This window comes from Protopterus annectens, chromosome 8.part0 (genome assembly GCF_019279795.1).
Source record: "Protopterus annectens isolate FY-2018-M chromosome 8.part0, PAN1.0, whole genome shotgun sequence".
In the NCBI taxonomy this organism is placed as follows: Eukaryota; Metazoa; Chordata; order Ceratodontiformes; family Protopteridae; genus Protopterus; species Protopterus annectens.
The window spans coordinates 918,597,954-918,623,357 of NC_056741.1; the positions used below are offsets into that span (position 1 = coordinate 918,597,954).

At 41.3% G+C, this 25,404-nt stretch overlaps 1 protein-coding gene across 1 annotated transcript in view; it reads left to right on the top strand.

Moving 5' to 3' along the window:
- Positions 1 to 25,404, top strand: part of ARHGAP33 (Rho GTPase activating protein 33) — a gene marked incomplete in the record, with an annotated part of 3,206,105 nt that overhangs the window by 1,573,136 nt on the left and 1,607,565 nt on the right. Inside the window, 1 exon segment of the mRNA XM_044080442.1 lies at positions 11,952 to 12,026. Coding sequence (XP_043936377.1) covers positions 11,952 to 12,026 — 75 coding nt within the window.

A 25,404-nucleotide genomic window follows, 5' to 3' on the forward strand; every position in this document is an offset into this window, starting at 1 on the left:
AAATCTTGGGTCTTGCGTCGGTTGCTGTCCCTTCTTCCATGACATCAGGATGTCAGGGGTATAAAACATGCAGCCTACGCCATTACATTAGTCTTTCTTGCTGCGCGGTGCCCGAAGCAGAAGCAGTTCGCAAGTGGCAGTCGTCCGACTTCTGAAATTTTCGTTTTCCAGTTTCAGAACCGAAGTCTTCAACTAAAGCTAAGTACCCCGTTGGGGAAACTTTTTCTTGCTCCTTTCCGATGTCAGTAAAAGTTAATAATTGCATTACTTGTGGGAAGCAAATACCTCACAAAGATTTCCATTTGTACTATATTCCATGCCTAGGCCCTGACCACGACGTACCTTGCTGTCGGTTTTGTGCTTTATTTAATCAACGCACTCTTAAACGTTGGTACATTTTTGCTTCTGAATATTTTGGCTCATGCTTTAATTATCCAGAAATGTCGTCTGTTAGCAATCCGTCTACCGGAATACTTAAAAAGCGCAAAGAAAAAGACAGAGACAGGCTATTGAGGTCCAAAACTGCCGACGACGCTTCTCCTAAGCCAATCGCCAGTTAACCGGTACTCAGTGAGTTGCTTTCGCAGCCCCTGATACCCACTAATTCTGATTCGCAGGCCTCTACTGAGACCCATTCGGAGTCCGGTATGCCGTGAGATGCTTCAATTATGGAACCCACGGATGTCTCTACCTTGGATGAGTCCGGAGCCGCTGTGCAGGCACCGGCTTCTGATGGTGTTTTCAGGCCTACAGATTTGTATATTAGACCGACGCCATCTTCAAAACTAAGGGCAAAATCTCGACCTATGTCTAAAAAACCGATGCCTAGGCCACATTTGCAGGCCCCTATGCCTAAGAAACAAATGATCAAAATGGCCGAAGATTTAATTATTCTGATCAGGGGTAGTCAACCCCCCCCCCCCCTTCTAAGAGGCCTAGGCAAGATATTGACTGAATCTTCTGAACAGGATTCTATTTCTTCTGATTCTTTTAATGAACAGGAATTGTATATACCTACTTATGAGGACTCTGATGCAGAAGATTTCATTCCTTCTGCTTCTCCCCCTCAGGATTTTTCTTTTGGGGAAACTTTACATACCTTAAGGGAACATTTCCACTGGGAAAGTCAGGAGTTTTCTGAATCTAAAAAGAGACTTGGGGATTTTATTTTCTTCCTAAGCCTAGGCCTTTGGCTATACCTCCTGTTCTAAACATTGTTGATGTTTTTTCAGAATCTAGTATGGCTCCTGATTCTCTGCCTCCGACTCCTTGTAAGCCAGACAGATACTACAGGGTTCTTAACTCCCACAAATTTATTTTCAAAAATTCTGTTGTGGATCCTGAAACCATTTCTCAGGGTCCCAAGGACATTAAGGCTTCTACTGCTAAAAATCCTACCCCTTCTGATAGAGATTCCAGGGCGCTGGATAGATGGGGAAAGAAGGTTTACACTTCTGCAACCTTGGCAATCAAGGCTTTAAACTGTCAATTATATATGCTAAAATATCTACAGCATATCATGGGACTGCTTAAAAAGAAAATTATGTTAATTTCTGAATGTGTGGAAAATAAAGATTTACAGGATCTATTGTATTCATCTGAACAAGTTGGAAAACATACTTTGCAATGTGGTTTTGATTCTTTGGAGGCATCTTGAAGGGCTGCTGTAACTGGGTCTGTGCTAAGAAGGCATGCTTGACTCAGAGCAAACTCTGCCTGATCATGTTAAAGCAAAATTGTTGGATGCTCCTTCACAACAGGACAGTCTCTTTGGTAATAATGCTGAAGAAGTTCTAAAAAAGATGGAAGATAAAGCTAAATCTTTGCACATTGTGAAAGATTTCTAACAAGTGCAACCTCCAAGGTTTAGTAGGCACTGGCCTACTAAGAACTGGTACTTTCCAGTTCCTTCAAGAGCCGCTCAAGTCAAACCCAGACATTCCAAAGGCACCAGGTTTCAGTCCCATGGGACTTTCAGAACAAAACAATGGGGTGCCTCCTCTTCCAAATCTAGAAACAAGAAGACACTTCCCTATGGTAAGCAGTCTCAAAGACTTCCCTTTACACTTACCAAGCACTTACCTTTTAGCCACCCCTTTGGGGGGGAAACTGGCTCTTCATGCAAGAAACTGGCAACTTAATAACCCAGGGCAAATGGGTTTTAAATATAGTATCCCAGGGATACAGATTTCATTTCCATATGTTGCCAATTCCAAACGGATGGCCAGACTTGCCCTCAAATCACTGAGCAGAGGCCCAGAAACAAGTACTTTCCCTCATGAGCATGGGGGCTATTCAACTAGTACCAGAAGAGGAAAAGGGACAATGTTTCTATGCAAGACTTTTCCTGGTACCCAGAAAAGACAAGTCATGGCATCTAATTCTGGACTTATCTACTCTAAACACCTTTCTGGACATCCCAAAATTCAAGATGCTGACTCTTCACCAGTTACTTCTTATGTTAGGCAAAGATGCCTGGTTGGCAACTCTAGATTTAAAAGAGGCTTACCTGCATATCCCAATCAGGGAATCTTGCAGAAGATACCTCCGCTTCAAAGCAGGCTACTTGTATTACCAGTTCTCTGCACTGCCCTTTGGCTTATCTACTGTCCCCAGGGTCTTTACAAAGTGCCTGGCTCCAGTAATTGCATTTTGCAGGCAAAGAAATATTCAAATATATCCATACCTGGACGATTGTCTAATTCAGGCAGAAAGCAAAGACATTCTTCTAAAACATCTGGCATTTGTAAAAAGGGTTCTAACTTGTCTAGGGTACACTATAAAAGAAAAGAAATCACAACTTGTACCCTCTCAGAAAATTACATTCCTGGGTGCAAGTTTGAATACAACTGCCCAGATGGCTTTCCTTATGCCAGAAAAGCAAATTAATTTGGTGACTTACTTCAAACAGGTGGCCACAAAAACCCTGTTATCTGCAAGACCAATTCTGCAAGCCTTGGGGTTCATGGCCTCCAGCATTCTTCTAATTCCATATGTGAGACTGCATATGAGGAAACTTCAGTGGTACTTAAAAAGTTTATGGAGTCAACATTGTCACAGCCTGGAAACAGTGATTCCTATCCTACCTTGCCTGCAACTAGAGTTCCTATGGTGGGCAGAGGCCTGCCACCAAAACAAGGGACTGTCATTCATACTACCCCCTGCCACCCAAACCCTAACTACAGACGCATCAGACTATGCTTGGGGGGCTCATCTGGCAGGGAAGTGTATTCAGGGCAAATGGAGCCCAAATTAAATGCACCTTCATATCAATCAGAAAGAAATGCTAGCTGTACAGAATGCACTGACAGCCTACAAGGACTACGTTCATCCAGGACAATTACTGATAAAGACGGACAACACCATGGTTATGTGGTACATAAACAAGCAGGGGGGGTACACACTCCTACCCCCTTTGCAGACTAGCCATGGCATTGCGGAACACAGCCTTGACCTATCAAGTACAACTACAAGCTCAATTCCTGCCAGGAAAGCTGAATACTCTGGCAGACGAACTAAGCAGAAATCTCATGGACCCTCACAAATGGAAACTGGAACCACGGATTTTCAACATGTTGACACGCAAATGGGGAGCCCAGACATAGATCTTTTTTCTTCACCCCAGAACTATCAGTTGGACAAATTTTGCACAAGAACTCCTCACAAAAAAGCCTGGAAAGTGGATGCTATATCCTTCAGCTGGAAAAACCTATCAGTCTATGTCTTTCCCCCTCTGCCTCTGCTCTCCAAAGTTCTACTAAAAGTCAGAAACCACGAAACTTGTAACACAGACTAATAAAACGAAAAAAGGTACCAACTGCAGCAAAACGAGATGTTTATCAAAATACTTTACTTTATACTGTAAGCGCTTTCATGCGGATATTCACCACACTTCTTCAGACAAAGTTACAAACATGTGACATTCAATATATATACTTTACATAAGTAATTAAACAATCAAGCAATTTAAACAATTATTCGTACAACAATTAAGATTTCATTACTTTCGTGTTTAAAAATACATAAAACTAAGTTTAAAATTAACTGTAAAAGAGAAGGACAAAAACCAAATCCAACACCCACTCCTATATGAAATATTTATATGTTGTATTCTGTTAATCCATATAGTTCTAATAAATACATGTACAAATTCTCCCAAATATTTTTTATGGCCTATAATTTATATTTAACACAGCGTTTAGAACAGCTAAATATATATATTAATTATCTCCAAAGAGTTCTAAGTTTCAAGAGACATTTAATGGAACAGGTCTCATTGAGACCTGGAAAAACGTATGCATTTGTTTTGAGCTGCCATAACAATTCTAGTTCTTCAAGCAACAAATTCCAGGGACCACCTCTTGGATCTTTCTTAATTTTCTGAACCACCAAGAATAAAAATTTATGGTTTCTATTGTCAAAGATGTGCTTCGCTAAAGCATTAGTAACATTGTTTTTAGAAATGGCGTATAAGTGTTCGTAAATACGCTGTCTAAGTGGGCGTTCAGTTTTGCCAAAATAGAAAGCGTGACATAATTGACAAACAGCCAAATAAACCACCCCGTCTGTCTGACAGTTGTATTTATCATTAATATGATATTTTACTCCTTTAATATAAAATGTGGACCCAGTTTGAATGTGTTTGCAATAATTGCAATGCCCACATTTAAACATACCTTTATTAATTTTGTATTGCTGAAAAGGGCGTTCTAGTAATGTCTTAAGAGATGGTGTTCTTTTAAAGACCATTAAAGGTTTTGGACCCAAGGTTTCACTACATTGAGAATCCTGTAGAATCAATTCCCAGTTGATGTTCAAAATATTTCTGAACTCCAACATGTGTTCATTATATTGGGTAGATAAACAAGATCTGTAGTTAGTAGAACTATTAACTTCCAAATCTGGTCTTAAACTACCTGACATATTACCTTGGTCTTGTAATTGCCTATTAGTGTTGTTGTGTATTAAAAGAGGCGCTAAAGACCCATTATGTCGTTTTTGTTCTACTTCCTTCCTCAAGTTGTCAAATAACCTACTCGGGTACCCTCTGTTTGTGAACATCTGTTTGAGAAATGCACATTCTTCCTCAAACAAGTGATCCTCTGAACACATACGTGAAGCACGGACCAATTGGCCCTTCACGATTACTATACAAAACTTTCCTGTATATATTAGTGACAAAACATTCCCGGGATGAATCTTTGCTAATCAAGATATCTAGGAAATTGATGGATTCCCTTTCTGTTGAGAAAGAAAATTCTAGAAAAGTGGTGAAGGTGTTCATACTCTTCATTAAATCGTTTATTTGTTCATCACTACCATTGGTGATCATAAAAATATCGTCTTAGTACCTCGTGTACCATACGATTATCTGTTTAAACAAAGCGTGATTAAACAAATAGGTACGTTCCCAGAACGCCATGACTGAGTTAGCGAATGTACCGCCACATGGCGAGCCCATCGCTTCCCCCGTCTTCTGCAAATAAATTTTGTTTTTGAACAAAAAATAGTTGTTATTTAACACTAATTCTAACAACGTAATGAGTAAATCAATATCGTTGCCATTATAATGTTTAAGTAAGAGAAATTCCCTAACCCACTCGAGGCCAATGTCCTGCGGGATGACCGTATATAAATTCGTAACATCCGCAGTAATAAACTTAAAATCATCATCAAAGGGAATAGTGTTAAGGTTTTTTAATACATGCCATGAGTCTACACATATTTGGGGCTCAGTCTTCAAAACTCTCTTCAATTTATTATCGACCCATTTTGCGCAGGCATATGTAATCGACTGCCTACCGTCGATAATGGGTCGAAAAGCTAGATTATTCAAACCTTTATGGAGCTTAGGGACTCCAAACATGACGGGAGTACGGGGAGCTGCCATATCTAAATAATGATATAGATCCGAGGTGATGCTTCCTTCTATAAATAGATCACTTAAGCTATTCTTGATTTTCAAAAGAGCTTGGTTGAGCTCGTTTCTAGAAATTTCTCTATAGCTGTCTAAGGACAGCATTGACTCAATATAGTTGTTATAGTCATCCTCGTACATCAAGACTGCGCCTCCGCCTTTATCGGGTTTCATAACCCTTATTTGGCGACTCTTGACTGATTTAATCATGTCATTAACTTTTGAATCCCTTTCGTGAATAAGTTTAAGTCTATTGTATAACCCCCTCAAGTGGATTTCAGAAACTTTTTCAAATGCCGCTAAATGGTTATTAAGAGGTGGATTATATATACTTGGTACACGTTCATCGTTAAGAATAGCATTGCATCCCTTAAATAACAAGTTGAGATTCAATTTTCGTGTGTATAGTTTGAGGTCACATAACACCCGCCCTATGTTCAAACCACTAGGTAATGCAAAATTAAAGCCCTTTGCTAATAGATCAATAAATGCAACTTCAGGTGTAAATGAAGTATAGTTATAAACTTTAAAGTCCTTGCTGGTATTATAAACAATTACAGGCGTACCATGCAGATAGTCAGTTATTACTTCTTGCGACGGTTGAAAACTTTCCTGTTCTGGTTTCTCCTGTTGGTACCTTTTTTCATTTTCTACTAAAAGTCAAACAGGACAAACCAAAAATGATTTTGATTACTCCAGACTGGCCTCGCCAACACTGGTACCACCTTCCACTGTGGCACCTGCCTCAGACACCTTATTTACTATCTTAACAGAGCAACCAAACTGCACACTCAGCTGCAAACTTTGAATCTTGCAGCGTGGCTAATCACCTAAATTCACCCTTGGCATCCCTCAGCAAACCTGTGATGGATGTCATTTTGGAGGCGAGAAGACATAGTACTAGAAAATCTTATGCTGATAAATGGAAAAGAGTCTGTGCCTGGAATCAATCTCTAGGTATAAGCACATCAGTGCCCAGCATTCCTCAGATTTTGCAATACTTAACTGAGATGATTCTGTCCTTTTCTTCCATAAAAATTCATGCCTTAGCCATTTCAGCTCATTACAACACAGAACCTCCCCTCTTCTCTCATCCTCTGCTAAAGCAGTATCTCAGAGGGGCCAAAAACTTAAGACCACTCAGGAGAGCTCCAACCCCTGCCTGGGACCTCAATTTTGTATTTGAGAAATTCACTCTCCCTCCTTTCGAGCCAGCTGCTACTGCAGACTTAAAATTCCTATCCTAGAAAACAGCTTTCCTTTTTAGCAGTCACTTCAGCTAGAAGGATTTCCGAATTACAGGCTCTTATGGCAGTGGAGCCTTTCATCATTTTTCATGTGGACAGGGTATCTCTCAGGACCAATCCATCCTTCATGCCTAAGGTGGTATCCAGTGTGGCTCTTAATCAGACTATTCAGTTGCCAACTTTCTTTCCCAATTCACAGAACAAGGGGGAACTGATCCTGCATTCATTGGATGTACACAGACAAGTTAGATTTTACTTAAACGGGACTAAATCTCAAAGAAAATCTGAACAACTGCTGGTAACATTTGCGGCAGAGGCAGAGAGAAAGGCTATTTCAAAGCAAGCCATTTCCAAATGGATAAGCCATTGTATTCGTTTCTGCTATAAGCACCATGGAAAAACGATCCCCCAGGGGATCAGATCCCATTCCACCAGGGCTGCATCTACTTCAACAGCCTTTCTCAGAGGTGTTCCTACTAGGGACATTCTAGAAGCTGCTACCTGGAGCTCAGGTCATACTTTCACCAAACATTACCATTTACCACTTTTCGCTAAATCCAGAGTTGGCTTTGTCACTGCTAACCTGCAGGGCCTTGTAGCTGGTCCTAATGCTGTATAATTCCTTCCACCCAACCATAGCATTGGGAATCTACCCAAATGTAATGACTGCAACAGTGAAACACGAAGAACATAGTACTGTTGTGTACACTTACCATAAATGTAGATGTTCGAGTGTATTCACTGTTGCAGCCCTGGTTGCCCTCCCTCCAGCCCGCTATTTTTCTCTGGCTATACCTCTACTTTCTTTCACTATGCTTAAAAGCCCTTTTGGTGTATTTGCTTTTGGTTGAAGGTATATTTTTTGTGTTTTTAATTTTATTTGCTCCCCATTTGTGGGGCACCTGACATCTGGGGCAAGAAAAACTAATGTAATGGCTTCGGCTGCATGTTTTATACCCCTGACATCATGGAAGAAGGGACAAAACCGACGCAGGACCCAAGACTTTGTTAATCAGGCCGACTGAAGGCAACCTCCCAGCAGATTACCCAAATGTAATGACTGCAACAGTGAAACATGAAGAACATCTGGTGAAGAGTTGGCATCTTGAATTTTGCCTGGTTAGCTACCCTAGACGTAAAAGAAGCCTATGTGCTCATCCCTATCAGGGACTCATTCAGGAAATACCTACGTTTCAGGGCAGAATCTATGCATTATCAGTTCTCTGCCACTTCCCTTGGGCTTATTAACTGCTCCCAGAGTATTCACAAAATGCCTGGCTCCAGCCATTGCTTATTGCAGACAGACAAAAATTCAAATTTACCCGTGCTTGGATGATTACCAGATTCAGGCAGACAGGAACAGCTGTTGCAGCACCTGACATTTGTAAAGAACCTTCTAACCTCCCTGGGGTACACTAGCAACAAAAGGAAATGAAAACTAGTCCCCAGACAAAAGATTGTATTCCTGGGGACAAGCTTGGACACAGCATCCCAGATTACATTCCTTAATCCAGAAAAACAAGCGTATCTGACAGGCTACTTCGCTCAAATAGCCACCAGAACCCAGCTATCTGCAAGGAAAATCCAACAGACCCTTGGGTTCATGGCTTCTTGCATCCTACTAATTCCATATGCCAGACTGCATGACAAAACTTCACTTGTACTTAAAAAGTCTTTGGTGTCAACGTTTTCAGGACCTGAAAACCATCATACCTTGTCTGACAGAGTTTCTGTGATGGGCAGCAGCATGCAACCACAACAAGGGACTTCCCTTTACTCAATGCCACGCTGCCCTGACCCTAACCACAGACACATCAGAGTATGCCTGGGCGGCACACCTGGATGACAAGTGCATTCAGGGCCATTGGAGCCGAAGTCAAACTCATCTGCACACCAACCAAAAGAGATGCTAGCTGTTCAGCACGCTCTGACAGCTTTCAGGTCCCTACTCCCACCAGGACCCCTGCTAATAAAAACAGGTAACACCACTGTTATGTGGTACATCAACAAGCAGAGGGGAACCCACTCTTACCCACTCTGCTGGCTAGCCATGGCCCTGTGGAACATGGCCTTGGACATGCAGATTCAGCTGCAAGCTCAGTTCCTGCCATGCAAACAAAACTCTCTGCAGACGACTTAAGCAGAAATCTCCTAGACCCACATTAGTGGCAATTAGACCCCAGCACCTTCAGTATTCTAACCCAGAAATGGAGGACCACAGAGGTGGACCTCTTTGCCTCCCGCTGCAATCATCAGGACACCTCACAGCAGGGCCTGGAAAGTGGATGCCCTATCCTTCCAGTGGGAAAACCTCTCAATCTATGCATTCCCCCCTCTGCCTCTTCTCTCAAGAATATTACTCAAGATAAGACAGGACAGACCAAGGACAATCCTGATTGTCCCGGACTGGCCACGCCAGCACTGGTACCCACTACTGCACAGCCTGTCACCTACCCCAGATCCCAACCCTCCTCACTCAGCAGGGGGGGACAGATCTTGCATCCACAACTGCATACCATGTATTTTGCAGCTTGGCTTATTCCTTAAAATCTCCCCCAGTGACCAGCCTAAGCAAGCAGGTGCTGGACGTCATTCTTGAAGCCAGAAGACCCAGTACAAGGAAATCCTGTGCTGATAAGTGGAAAAGGTATTGTTCCTGGAGCCATTCTAAAGGAGAGGACACACAGCATTGCCCTCCTTACCTCTAATCCTGGATTATCTAGCAGACCTACAGCCCCCTTGTCTCTCTCTCTCCTCTCTGTCTCTTACTCACCCCTTTCAGGAGTATTGGTATTGGTATCTACTTTTTACTGGTGGTGTTTTCCCCACCATAACTTGTCTCCCTATTTGGGGGTTCCTGACATTTGGGGAAAGAAAAACCTATGTAATGGTGTCTGCTGCCTGTTTTTATACCCCTGACGACCTGACGTCAGTCCTGGAGCGACAGCAACTGATGCAGAAATACTAAGTCTCTGGTATTCGGGCTGGCTAAGGGCTACCTGCAGGCAGATAACCCAAGTGTGATGACTGCAACAGTGAATACACTTGAACAGCTACATTTATGGTAAGTGTACACAACTGTACTTTCTTATTTGTGTGAATTGCTCCATGCTGGGTTAAGATATTCTTCTGTTAACTCTCACCTCTCCACTTTTTCTGCTTGTCTGCCATTAACTCCTCCTCTGGCCTCTAGGTTTGAGGTCAAGCAATTTCTTTGACATCCTTAATATCAGGCCTCCCAAGAAACTTCTTCTGTCTTCCTAGGACCTTAATTTTGAACTTGAAAAATTGACTCTGGCTCCTTTTGAGCCTGCAGCTTCAGCATGCTTACATAACTGTACGTGGGAGACTGTTCTTCTTTTGGCTCTTATTTCAGCTAAGAGAGTATCTGAACTTCAGGCTCTTATGGCTTTTCCTCCTTTTTTGGTTTTTCATAAGGACAGGGTGTCTCTTCTTACTACTACTCCTTTTATGCCCAAGGTGATTAACGAATTGTCTTTTAATCTTTCTATTAATTTGCTCTCCTTTTTTCCTTATCTGCAGTCTGCTAGTTAGAAGGTTATTAACACCTTGGATTTGCATAGGCAGCTGAGAGATTATTTGGAAAAGACTAAGGCTATTTGCAAGTCTGAGCAACTTTTTATTTCTTTTCATTCCAGATCTATGGGTTTGGCTGTTTCTAAGCAAACCATATCCTCCTGGATCTTTAAGGCCATATCTTTTTGTTACTCCTGTCATGGCGAATGTCTTTCTGCATCTGTAAGGGCTCATTCTACTAGGGCTATGGCTTCCTCTGGTCCTTTTCCAAAGGATTGGATACCAGTTCCATCCTTGGGAATGCTACTTGGACCTCTGTACTTTCACTAAGCATTACAAATTGGATGTTTTCCCAGAATAACAGCTAGATTTGACAGAGCTATCCTGCATGGGTTTCTTGAGTGCTCCTCTCTGCCTTTCTTCTTCCAAGTTTCCTCTTGAGCTTTTGTAAAGAAGACCGCAACACTGATATGGAAGGACATAGCACAGTTGTGTAAAATCTTACCATAACCGTAGATGTCCTTCTGTTTGCTGCTGCAGTATTTACTCCACCCTCCTCCCCTTTCTGCTCTATTCCTTCTATCTTCCTGGCCTGGAATTCCTTTTCTTTCTTTTCTAATTTTGGACGTACGTGTTCCTCCTAATTCCTTGGATTGTTGTTCCTCCTGGGGATAGTCAGTTATATCGGGTATGTATGCCCGCGCATCACATTTAGGCCCTACGCCTTGATCAGGGAGCATACACGTGACATACAATGTCTGTACAAATGCTAAGGCTTTGGTGTACTGGCTGGATGTTGGGCTACCTGTTATGGTAAGATTTTGTACAACTGTACTTTCTTTATATATTTATACGTAGCTAAATGTATATATTTGTTTCCTGAACCAGTGAGTACATTGCGCATCTCTTGACTTGTAATCTTGAGTACTTACCTTTAGGATAGTGGAATGTCTGAGTCAGCTCTCTGGTGATCTACAGTAGGTTACTGAGATGATTACCACTTTTCCTTCCAGCTGAGTTAAGTATATGGTCATGTAATTGTTTGATTTTTATTTTTTAAATTTATGGGATTTAAGAAAATCCTGCTTCTAAATAATTATGTATGTCATTCTTATAAGGCTTGATTAGGCCTGAATTCCAAACTGGATAAATGTGTTGAGTAGAAGGTCTTTTTCCATAAATTTAGAAGATATAGCTGTTCCACTTTTAGTTTGTTTTTATCCATTACATAAAGTACTCTGTTTCAACAGGAGATACTGAGACCGGTGGAGTTAAGCCTAGTGGTTTTGGTTTCCAGCCTCCTGGAAGTTCAACTCCAACTACAGGTGAGTAAACAAATGTATAAAAGCTTTAAACTGAATTTTTGTTTGTTTTATTTTTTTATTCATATTTGTTGCGACAGAAAGAGATTGAAAGGCTAACTTGGAAGTTATTTTGTGATTTATTTTTTCGGGTTGCTAGATGCCACTTTATTTCTGTTTGTTAACTGATTGAGTAAGCTTGTCCTTCTCTCACCTTTTGAGCTATGACCTGGACCACAAGGGCAAGGGTAGATGCAATATCTGTTGATGTCTTATTAATCAGAAGGTTTGCAGAGTAAGTCATGGTATTCAAAGGAAACCCAGAGATTGGTGAGGAGAGCATGAAAGCTGTATTACAGAAAGTGAAAATTCCCTTGTAGATGATGATGACCAGAACTTAGGACCGAACCCTGAATTCTGGAGCTGTGAGGCTGAAGCTTTGATCACTGAGCCACTGTGCTCTTTGTCATGTGATGGTACTTTTTATTACTGTGTGTTATGACAGTATTCCTACTGTATGCCTTGATTTTACTTTTTTGTTGTACACATTTAAAATTTTGCCGTGATTGTCCACTGCCATGCTGTAGCCTCCTCTGTGAGACATGTTAAATAAAAGATTGAGCAGCATTGTGTGTTTTGTCACGAATAGTGAGCTTTCAGTGTACACTGAAGTAAGGACAGACCTATGCCAAGCATACGTTTTGAGCTGAAAGTTGTGCTAAGTGTATACAGTTCTGAGTATATTTGGGGTGTTATATTCGTGTCCTAAGCCTGACTCCAGCAGGCTCTCAGGCTTGGGCAGCAATTATATGTTAGTTGAAGTTAATAATTAGTGTCTTTGTATACACCAGTATAAAAAAAATAATAATAATAATTACTGTCTTTGTATACACCAGTATTAAAAAAAAAAAAAAAGGTCAGTGCTGTCCTGCTTGGACATCATTTGGGGTTGTCACATATTGGATAGTGCTTTAAATTGTACTTCCTCCAAGGCTTTGTGCAACTCCTTTTAGGTGCCGTGTAAGGGCATCAGTGGTATAACAGGAGCATTGGCCAATGCCATCTTCAGATCTTTCTTGCCACACAGTTTGCTACTTGTGTATAGCTATAGTGTTGTCTGTTTGCCTGCATCCAGATGAATAATAAGTACACTATAGGGGAATTTTCTTGTCTTTTTTAATGCTGGTATTGTGAGTCTCATTTCTGATATTGACTCTTTGGATCCTGTCATTAAAGTAATTAACTCTGTTGACAGCAGGAAGTATATTCTTTGCAGATTTTCATTCTTGTTGTCTCTTTGCCTCAGACCATGGACACTTGTGTATACATTGTGCCAGCTTCACCTCAAGGACAGTGAAGAAAGGAGCTAAAGTTGTCTCAGAGTTTTTGCATCTCATGGGGGGAAAGGGTTCTGTGTCTGGCTGTGCAGCAGTATGGCACTGGCCAACGCTTCAGAGAACCTATATCAAAAAAAGAAACCTGCAGATAAGAATTCTGGGGCGAAACAATGGGAGATCAAGGGGAGTCCATTGGATGGATTTAGCTTCCCCAGGTCTAGTGGCTTTAGGCACAATGAGAGTCTTTCATAGCCCCTGTCTTTCAGAGGCTGTGTTTTCTAAGGCCTCTGGCATGACTGCTAGGCAGAAAACATACTTTTATCTATATGCATGATCTCCTGGATCAAACATATCAACGTGCCTGCTGATATTGTGGGGACCTTGGTATTTGAGGCTCACTGTTTTTTTTTTGTTGTTTTGTGAGTGAGGGCAAAGTCTTCATTGGGCTTCATTTATGAGGTGGTTCTTGGGTTCTGATTGGAAGACTGTATCATTCACCCATACTCTGAGTCCTTGACAACATTTTTTTCTGACTGTACAAGGCTTGATGCACCAAAGACCAAACCAATGCCTGACGTTTATTTTGGTTGTAGGTTGAATGGTACCCCAGTCCTATCTACTTCCCAGGCGCACCTTTTTTAGCTGGCTGGCTAAGTACTTCATACCCTTTCTGAAATCTAAGCAGCCAGTTCTGGAAATAACAAAGATGTCAGTGGCCCTGTGAAAAAGAAAAGGATGGAACTTCTTCTAAAGGATTCAGATAAAGCAAGTTCTGAGGCAGATGAACTTGGCTTATTTGATGCATTTTCTTCTGTTGTTTCCTGTGAGTCTGACACCAAGGATTCCTATCATTAGGTTCTCTGTCATAAGGTTTCTGCTTTGAGAACACCCCCTTTTCAGGTGAAGGAGGAGTTTCAGTTGGAGTCTGAAGAAGAACTTGAAGACCTAGCTCTCAGATACTGAGCTTTCTTGAGTCTCCTTGAGCCCTGGTCACTTGTTGATCTTCGTTTGATCACTGCCGCAGTAGCCTTAGCTATACATGTTTGAATCCTGCCAAGGATTCAACAAGTGGCCAGTTTCCAAACCTCCAAGTGCCCAAACCATTAGCTTGATCTGAGCCGACTAAAATGCCAGGTTTGGCTGCAAAGAAGTTTTCAGCTTTCCTGCTGCCAAAAGGAGTGTTCTACTGTGGCCTTTAGAGCATCAGTGGTCATCTAACTCTTTTTCATTATTAGGCAGTTAAGTTAGCTTCAGGGGGACTTTCTGTTTACTTTTTGTGACAGAAAATTATTTTTCTATTAAACTTAAATATACTTTAGCTAGGAAAAAGGTGTTTTTATTGACTGTTGTTTGACTTTTGTTCACTTTTATAGAGAAGCATTACTTTTTTTACTTCTGTGGTAAAAAGTTTATAAAACGTAATACTTTTTTTCTGTGGAGAAAATAGTGCTGTTTTACTTTTGGGGTCTGGGGTAAATGTTTAGTGTAGAAAAAGTTACTTTTTTTTTACTACTTGCTATTTTACTGACTGTTGCAGCAAGGTTTCCTTGGAAATCGGGCACGTTTTTCGACTTCACCGAGGAAGAATCTACTAGTTCCTCAGTTCTTTTTCCAGCCACAAAAAGAAAGATATTATTAAGCAGTCTTTTTCACCACAACAGACTGATAAAATACCTCAGCCACAGGTGGGTGACCACGGTAACCAAGGCTCATTCTTTGGACCACGTTTCTTTTTCCTTGGGTGCCACTGGCTTAATATACACAGCCACTATGGACTAGGGGTTAGACAAGTTCTCTTTGCTGTTGAAATGCCCTTGATGGGCAAAGGAGAGCCACTGTTGGTTTTCCTGGTAGAAGGGATAGGGAAAGCCTCTCTGCTTAGCCAGAATACTGTGGCCATCTCTGAACAGTATTTTGCTGCCATTAGTGGGCCTGTTTCTTGACTTCTTTTTGTCAGAAAGAAGTAGAAGCTTAAACATATGTCTTTTCCTGTCTCATTTGGCTTGGCAGGAGTAATTGATGGGCTTAGCTCAGGGTTTAATGCAGGCTCTTGATCCATCCTGTATGGATCTTTTCTCATAAAAGAAAAAGAGATTCTTCATTTTCTGAAGAAATTCAAGAGCTTGAACCTCAAAATGATTGTGAAAGCACAGATTGTGTTATCTCCATAGAATTCTGATTCAGATTCTGAGGAGAGAGAGGCTTCAGACAGTAATTTTGAAGGATCCTCTTTCTTTGAAACTGTTTCTAGAGTGAATTAGTTGTTTCAGTGGGAAAACGGTGATGTTTCTCAGTCCCTCAAGAAATATTATGATTTGTTACAACTGGAATTTCCAGATCATACTCCTAGTCCTCTTGTTTTGTCTGTCTTGTTTATTTTTCACAGCCTGCAATTCTCCTAACAGAGATGGCCTGGTGCCTCCGAGAAAGCAGGCAGACATCATAAAGTGCTACAGTCTTTTTAAGATTTTATACACTCACCCCAGATCTGACTCAGCAGATTTTGCTTCAGTGAACCCAGCTGCTACTTAACTTATGGTTAATACTGATCCCTCTCCTTTTGTCAAGAATTTGAAGGCTTTTGATAATTTTTTGGGGGGGAAGTGTATTTTTCTGCAGCACAAGATTTTAGAGTTCTCAACTGTAAAGCTGGTATATTACTTTTTTTACTTGCCACTTGAAAATTAGATATTTTGCCACCTTTTCCCTCTTGTGAGGAGAATTCTGCTTTGTGCAACTTGGTGTCTTTGTCTCAAGTGATTACCTACTGCTAAGGTTGCCACCTCACATGAGGCTAATTCCTGGAGATGCTATTTTAATGTTAAACACAAACCGTATTGTTTGGACCAAGTGCTGTCCGACTCAGAGACTATCAATCTTTGATATGTTAGTATTCGTAATGATTGTACAACGAATACTATTTACAGGAAAAGATCAAAACAATAATAGAACTGTAAACTAATTATTCAAATGTTCATTCTGTGTGCTTTGGTAGAGTCACGAAAACTACTTGCATTTAAAAGTATATTTCTGATCAGATCTTGCAGCCATGAGCAATTTGGGTGTCTTCATCAAGAATTCATGAAACTGAGAACAACTGTACCTCAAATTTTCGCACACCTGCAGCTCAGCTCACAAAACACCAAGTCCCAGATGATGTCTTTCTTTGGTTCACAAGGAGTTCATCACACTGAAAGTTCGTTCATATGAAGAATTCGACACGGGTATAGAAAATGCGAAGGATGCAACTTTAAAGAGGTCCTCACCACACTCCCTATGTGTCAGTTTTGCGAAAAAAGTCCTTCCATTGATCGACCACTCATTCGTTTTTTTCCACCAGCTTTGTTTGAACATCACGCAGAATACAGTAGTCATCATAGTACTGGTCTTTGTCTATGTCAATGTGCAACTTGTCTGCCAGTTCCTTTAATAAGCTCCACATCACTGGTTCTTTCAAGGTTAAAGCTCTTATTGCTTGGAATTCTAAATCCTGGTAATTATACCACTTGTCTCTGTAGTTCAGACACTTGTAGAATTGTAACATCAGCGTCAAAATGCCTTTTCTTATCTCGTGGAATTCTTTTAAGCATGTCTGCAGCAGCCTTTCCATAAAATTTGTCTTGCTTGCAATCTGCAATTTTCCGTAGTACTCCAACCATAATATCATGCAGTTCGAAACTAGTAGTTTGATCTGACTTTAACATTAGCACACTACTTTGAAAGACCTGCATAACATTCTGTAAGAAACAGCAGTATAGTTTAGGTATGGACTCGCTTTCTTCGTCTCTAAAGGCATCCCAAATTACTTTGTTGCATTCTTCTTCTCCCCGTGAAACAAAGTAAGACTGCAAAGCAAGGCCATACTGGAAGTATTCTTTCAAGTGCTGGAAGTAATGATAACCATCTTGGAACATGAAGAATGTTTTGATACTCAAGTTCAAGAAACTTGAAAAATGACTGGAGCTGTGTAGTTTGTTTGGCATATCTGGAAAATTCAGCATAAACTGTGAGAATGAGAATTTCAATGTCCATTGACAAAGTTTTGCATGCCTGTTTGACACAATTATGCAGAATGTGGCACTTGCAATTCACCAAAATAAGTTCAGAGTTTCTTTTTTTTTCAGTTTCTCATACACCAAAATCTTCTTGCCAAAATTTACTGCAACATTATTCCCAGAAAATGCAGACAGTCTGCTTATGTCCAATCCATTTTTCTCTATCACAACTAATCTACCCATTATCACCTCACTGCTTTCATCTGAATCTTCATAAAAGTCTAGCAAACCATGTTTTATTCCTTCTTGTTTTGAAAAATACTGCACTTTAACTGGAAAAAGTATAACTCTTCCTTTGTCTGAAGAGTCAGTTGCTATTGAAAAGTACTTTGATTCTTGTAAGTCAGAGATTAACTGTAGTGAAGCAGGAGCGAGAACATTTTCAATTATATTACTTGCTTTTGTTTTGCTGCAAGCAGTCTTTCGCAATACTAGATTCTGGGAAAATAGTTCCCATTATCTTGTTACTGCAATCTTGACGTGCATAGCTGTTGTGATGCTTCACACTGTGGTACGTTTGAGTTACTTCAGCAGTTGTTATAAGATCGTTCTCTTTGGTATTTGTTTTCTGAAGAAGCTCATCATGACTGTATTTTGCTTAATCTGCTTCACATTTTTATCATGTTTCTCCAGTGTTGCATGCACTACTACTGATCTGCGTCCCTCATACTTTACTGTAAATGTGTGATGGCAAATTTTGCATTCTGCTTCAGACTCCTTTTTCTTATCCAACCAATCCTTAAAATAGTTTTCTTTTAACCATTCATCATTGATTGAGCAGTAATACTTATTGTTTGCCTTTATACAACTTTCAGATTCAGTATCCGAATGCTTTGATTCAGCCATTGCGACTTGCAAGGTTTTATTGATCATGTGCAGTGCAGCCAAGGCAACAAATTAAGTACAGTAGACTTAAGTTATCCAGCACCCATGGGGATTGGTACAGTACAGACTCTGCTTCCACTGCAGCAGGCAGCTATAGATCGATCTTAAGGTGTCATACATGGATGATAGTCCAGCCACACCCAAAGACATGTAGATGTAGAGCTGTTAAACTTTTTATGGATAAGAAATTTCTTGTTTGGAAAACCAACCCAAGAAAGTGAAGTAAATAATAAAATTAAGGAAATGCTTAAGCAGCTTTTTTATTCCCCTATTCCTGGTAGATGCCGGATAAGTGTCATTTCCGGTTGCTAGAGAGTTAACTCTAAAAACAAAAAAATCTGGACAAAGTAAATAATGGGCAATATTTAAAAACTCACTTTTATTTATGGCTTTGTCCAGATTTCTTGCTGTAAGAGGCTGAGAGGTATGGAGCGAGAGACTGTGTGTGTGTGTGTGTGTGTGTGTGTGTGTGTGTGTGTGTGTGTGTGTGAGATCGGGAGAGTGAGTGCGATGTGTGAATGAATGCACAAGTCAAGTGACATACCTCTCAACCTCTTAGAGCAAGAAATCTAGGCAAAGGCATAAATAAAAGTGGTACAAAGACCCAAAAATAGGGCAAGTTTTAAATATTGCTCTTACAAACTTAGAAAGTTGATAGAATAACAGATTTTGCATTAGCATGAATTTTTTGAAGGGTATGAAGTCTGAAGCTCAAATGTCTGTCATTATTTTCTAACTTCAGTCTTTAATTTATTTGCCAGTAATATGCCAGAAAACCACAATTTTATGAGAAATGGACAAAAAATATGAAGCAAAAATCTGGACATTCTTTGAAAATCTGTACAGATGAGAGGTAAGTGGGTGTGTGGCTGTGTGCGTGTGAGAGAGAGCGATGTACGAGTGAATGCGTAAGTGGGTGTGCGGCGTCTGTGTGTCAGTGAGAATGATGTGTGAATGAATGCAGATATGAATGAGGAAGTGACTGTGTGTTTGTGTGTGTCTGTGTGAGAGATAGCAGGAGAGAGAGGGAGAGTGAGTGTGATCGTGTGTGTGTGTGTGTGTGTGTGTGTGTGTGTGTGTGTGTGTGTGTGTGTGTGTGTGAATGCCGGTTGCTTGAGTTCCAGTTAAGCAAGAGTGTAATGTCATTATTCCTGGACATTTCAGAGTTTTTTGAATTACTTCCAGGAGATGGGAGATGCTATAAAAATCCTGGAGACTCCAGAGTAGTCCTAGAGAGGTGGTAACCCTACCCACTGCTGAAAAGTGGTTATGATTTTTATGATACCATTTCCAGTGTTGCTGCTGCCACTGGAACTGTTATGAGGAGGTTTGCTTATTTACTTTCTCAAAACTTCTCGGAGGACGTTATAAAGTGAGATTTGAATTTCCCCTTTGGTAGAGAACTAGTTTTTGTACCCTCAGCAGCAGGGGTCATTAAAAAGTATGATGAGAGAACTAAGGATGATTCAAGGGCTGTCAGTTTTTTTCAGCCCTTCGCCTCCAGGTTTGCCAAGGAATTAAGGCTTCCTCCATGCTTTCTTTAAAAAGCTAAATAAACACTCCAAGCAAGCTGCTGTAAAGCAGATGTTTAAGAAGTAATGGTAGGGAGGTTCCAAAAAGAAAGCAGGACCCCCTCAGAACAAAGCACAGTCTAATATGTCTGAATGACTTTTTGAAAAAAATTCCAACCCCTCCCATCCTGGCACTCCCTTAATCTTTCCAGTAAGTCTGAACTTCCATTTCTCTCTTTGGAAACATTCAAATTGTTGTTGGAGTCCATAAATGTTATAGATGTCAGTGGTAGTCTCTCCTTCCCTGTAAAGGGTATTCCTCCTCACCCACTGTACCAGATTTTTCTTTCCCTTCAGTCATTTAGCATACACTGGATCAGGGGGTGATAGAAGCTATCCTTTCTACTCATTTAGGGGAATGATTGTATTCCCCCATGTCCCTGATACCAAAGAAAGATAATTCTTGGAAACTAGTTCTGGATGTTTATTTTTCATATAGGCAGGTACTAGGCTATCGGCCCAAGGGCCTAAGTAAACCTAGCCAACAAGGTTCCCTGTCTCAAACCACCCAAGAAAGTTAATTTCCTGTGCAGAGCCACCAAAGTGATCCTCAGGGTGTATTTCCTATTTCCCATCCACTCATCAAGATTTTTCTAGAAGAGTGCTAATGCTTGACATAAATGGATAGCTTGTTCCAGAGTATAGGAAGTCTCTGGGACAGGAGTCTATCCCTCCAGCATGTCCTGTTTATTGTGGTGACAAGGTTTAGGTCCCTAGAGTATGTAGCTCGGAGGGATTGGGATTTCTTTAGGTGTATCATGTCCAACAGCTCTGGGTTTAACATAGCTTTATATGTTAGGCAGAGATTTCCTCGGAGTAGGCAATATGCTACAGAGTAAAGCTGGAGTCTTTTGAGACGGTCAATGTAGGGCATCTGTTTGAGGCCAGTAATCCTCTTTGTGAGGTACTTCTGTGGTCTTTCCAGCTGCTGCATATGTCTTGTGAGGTACATTGCAAAAGGGTTGTTGTACTCTATAATGGGTCTGAGTGCCGAGTAGTTTTGAATTAATTTGTGATAGTTCTCAAGTTCAAAATGATGTCTGTTCACAACTTGTTAGCCCTTATTCCCCATTTGAGCTTTCTGATGATTTCAGATTTAAAAAATGGGTATCATCACATTCGTATAGATCCAGTTTTTAGATGTTTCTTAAGGTTTTCTATGTCTGGATCACATTATCAGTTCTTTGCATTACCCTTTGGTCTATCTATTGCTTCAGGGGTGTTCACAAAGTGTGTGGCTCCTATGATAGCCTACAACACACCTTTTCATACTTAGATGGCTTGCTAATTGCTAGTCTGTACAGAGTCTTTTTCAAAGTGTCAGGAATCTTTCATTTGGGTAAGGGATTTCCCCACATAGGCTGGGATTCCAATAGAGCTTACAGACACCTCACTGAGTTGTCTCCTGGACACTTCATTTCATAGACCTTTTTTTCCACAGGAAAAAGTAGATCTGTAGTTAGATCTTTTCCTGCAATTTTCCACTCAGACTTTCATCTCAGCAAGAATAATTCCTTAGGGTTCTTGCTTTAGTGGTATCCATGATACTCATAATACCTTTTGAAAGACTACACCTGAGGAAAAATTCAGTGGTACCTGAAATCTCCGGTCCCAGCATCAACATCCACTGACTTTTTTCCAATTCCAGTTTTGGGATTTTTGAAATGGGCAATGTTTGTGGTGGAGACACCAGATGTCTTAAAATCCAGGTCCTCCATTCTCCCTTCCTGCTCCAGCACAGTCAGTCATTACAGACGGCTCGGACTGTGCTTGGAGAGCAGTGTTTGTGGGGATAATAGGACAGGGTCGTGGGAACGAAAACAAACTAAAACACAAACATAAAACAGATATTAGCACTTATAAATTATCTTAATTCTTTCAAACATTTGTGGTCTCCAGGACTTCGTGTTTACAGACCACACCACAGTGATATGGTACATAAAACTGAGGGGAAACCAGACTAGCTATGGTTGTTGGGATGCAACTTTTCAGCATACACTAACCCTGAAGCATTCTACATACTTTGAGCAAAATTGTGTGGCAGACAAACTGAGTAGGACCAGGAATACCCTCAAGGATGGAAAGTGAATTGGGGTCTTCCAACAGTTCACCCAGCTGTGAGGAGCACCTCAAATAAACCTGTTTGCCTCCATTCTCATCAATCAGTTGGCAAAATTCTGCTCCAGGAATCTATTCAGGAAGACCTGGAATACATATGCTTTTTCTTTTCAATGGACAGGAGTGTTCCTGTATGTTTTTCCACCGTATCCACTACTATCCAAGGTCATTCTGTAAATTCAGACGGACTCTTCAAAGGTCATACTAGTGACTCACTACTGGCCCAGACAACAGTGGATGTTCTTTGTGTTTCACTGTTGCAGTCATTACATTTGGGTAATCTGCTGGCAGCTTTGCCCTCAGTCGGCCTGATTAACAAAGTCTTGGGTCCTGCATTGGTTGCTGTCCCTTCTTCCATGACGTCAGGTCATCAGGGGTATAAAACATGCATGCAACTCCATTACACCAGTCTTTCTTGCCGTGTGGTGCCAGAAGCAGTTCGCAAGTGCCAGTCGGCCAACTCCTGAAATTTTCATTTTCGAGTTTCAGAACTGAAGTCTTCAACTTAAAGCTAAGTACCCCGTTGGGGAAACTTTTTCTTGCTCCTTACCGATGTCAGTAAAAGTTAATAACTGTATTACTTGTGGGAAGAAAATACCTCATAAAAATTTTCATTTATACTGTATTCCTTGCCTAGGCCCTGACCACGACGTACCTTGCTGTCGGTTTTGTGCTTTATTTAATCAGCGCGCTATCCGTCATAGGTACATTTTTGCCTCTAAATATTTCGGTTCTCACTTTAATTATCCAGAAATGACGTCTGTTAGCCATCTGACTTACCCGAATTCTGAAAAAACGCAAAGACAGACAGGCCGTTGAGGTCCAAAACTGCCGACGATGCTTCTCCTAAGCCAGTCTCCAGTTCGCCAGTACTCAGTGAGGTGCTTTCGCAGCCCCTGATACCTGCTACTTCTGACTTGCAGGCCTCTACTGAGACCCATTCGGAGTCCGGTATGCCGCGAGATGCTTCACCTATGGAACCCGCGGATGTCTCTACCTTGGATGGGTCCGGAGCCGCTGTGCAGGCACCGGATTCTGAGGGTGTATTCAAGCCTACAGACTTGTATATTAAACCAACTCCATCTTCTATTTTAAGGCCTAAATCGAGATCTATGTCTAAAAAAAGACACCCATGCCACATGTTCAGTCCCCCATGCCTAAAAAACAAATGATCAAAATGGCAAAATGGCTGAAGATCTTATTACTCTAATCAGGGGCAGTCAAACCCCCCCCCCCCTCTTCTAAGAGGCCTAGGACTGAGCTTGACTATCAATCTTCTGATCAGGATTCTGTTTCTTCTAATTCTTCCAGTGACCTGGATTTGTCCATTCCTACTTATGAGGATTCTGATGCCGAGAATTCCATTCCCTCTGCCCCCCCCCCTCAAGGACTTTTCTTTTGGGGAAACTTTACATACCTTAAGGGAGCATTTCCACTGGGAAAGTCGGGAATTTTCTGAATCTAAAAAGAGGCTTAGGGATTTCCTTTTTCTACCTCAGCATAGGCCTTTGGCTATACCTCCTGTACTGTTGCAGACCCAGAATCCATTTCTCAGGGGCCCAAGGGCAATTAAGGCTTCTACTGCTAAAAATCCTACTCCTTCTGATAGACACTCCAGGGCGCTGGATAGATGGGGTAAAAAGGTTTATACTTCTGCAGCCTTGACAATCAGGTCCTTAAACTGCCAATTTCATATGCTAAAATATCAACAGCATATTATGGGACTGCTTAAACAGAAACTTATGTTGATTTCTGACTGTGTGGAAAGTAAAGATTTACAGGATTTATTGCATTCAGCTGAACAAGTTGGAAAACATACTTTAAAAATGTTTTTTTGATTCTATAGAGGCCTCTTTAGGGCTGCTGTTGCTGGGTTTGTGCTTAGAAGGCATGCTTGGCTTAAGGAGCAATCTCTGCCTGATCATGTTAAAGCAAAATTGTTGGATGCTCCTTTAAATCAGGACCGTCTGTTTGTCAATAAGGCTGAAGAAGTTCTAATAAAGATGGAAGATAAAGCTAAATCTATGCAAACTGTGAAAGATTTCTTACAAGTGCAACCTCCAAGATTTAGTAGGCACTAGCTTGCTAAGAATTGGTCCTTTCCTGCTCCTTCCAGATCAACTCAAGCCAAACCCAGACACACCAAAAGCATCAGGTTTCAGTCCCAAAGGACTCTCAGAACTAAGCAATGGAAATAAGAAACCCCCCTATGGTAAACAGTCTCAATGACTTTATTAAAATTACCAAGCACTTACCTTTTAGCCGCCCCATTGGGGGGAAAGATTGCTCTTCATGCAAAAAACTGGGAACTCATAACCCAGGACAAATGGGTTTTAAATATAGTGTCCCAGGGATACAGATTTCATTTCCACATGTTGCCAACACCAAACGGGTGGCCAGACCTGCTCCCGAATCAGTGGGCAGAGGCTCAAAAACAAGTACTTTCCCTCTTAAACTTGGAGGCTACTTAAACCGGTACCAGAAGAGGAAAAGGGACAGGGTTTCTATTCCAGGCTTTTCCTGGTACCCAGAAAAGACAATTCATGGCATCCAATTCTAGACCTGTCCACTCTAATCACCTTTCTGGACAGTCCAAAATTCAAGATGCTAACTCTTCACCAGATGTTCTTCGTATTTCACTGTTGCAGTCATTACATTTGGGTAATCTGCTGGCAGGTTGCCCTCAGTCGGCCTGATTAATAAAGTCTTGGGTCCCGTGTTGGTTGGTGTCCCTTCTTCCATGACGTCAGGTTGTCAGGGGTATACAACATGCAGCCGACGCCATTGCATCAGTCTTTCTTGTTGCGCGGTGCCCAAAGCAGAAGCAGTTCGCAAGTGCCGGTCGGCCGACTCCTGAAATTTTCAATGTGAAGTTGTTAAATCTCACTGTTTATTCTCACTGATGGGTGTCTACTGTCTGGGGGCTAAACACCTCCAAGACACTTGCAGCATTTGCCATTCTTTTTCTTCAAGTGTCCTCTTGGAGAGAAGAAGAAAGCTAATAGACAGGGGATTACTGCAGCATTCCTTTTTTGAGGTGTTGAGTAGCCATGAAGGTACAAGCACGTCCTCCAAATCTTCAGACCCCAAAGTGGCAAAAAAGGCAAAAACTTCAGAGGGAGAGTCATCGGTTCCACAGACCTCGGAACCGAGTGTACCTTTGATTCAGAGCCAGCTGTCAGTATTGGGGCCGGTCTCTGAGGTTCCCTCTGCTCCAGTCAGCACTTCGCTGCATTTATCTAAGTCCTCAGTCAGCCTTTCAGATTTGGACAGGGATCAGCTAGTGCAGAAGCTTTTATAGGCACCAGGACTTGCCAAATTGTTGTCGGTGCCGAAGACCATGGAACCGGATTTGTCTACTTCTCCTCCGAACTGTACTGGACCCTCGGAGCCGAAGGAAACTGAACCGATGATTGTCAAACCCTTGAAGCTGATA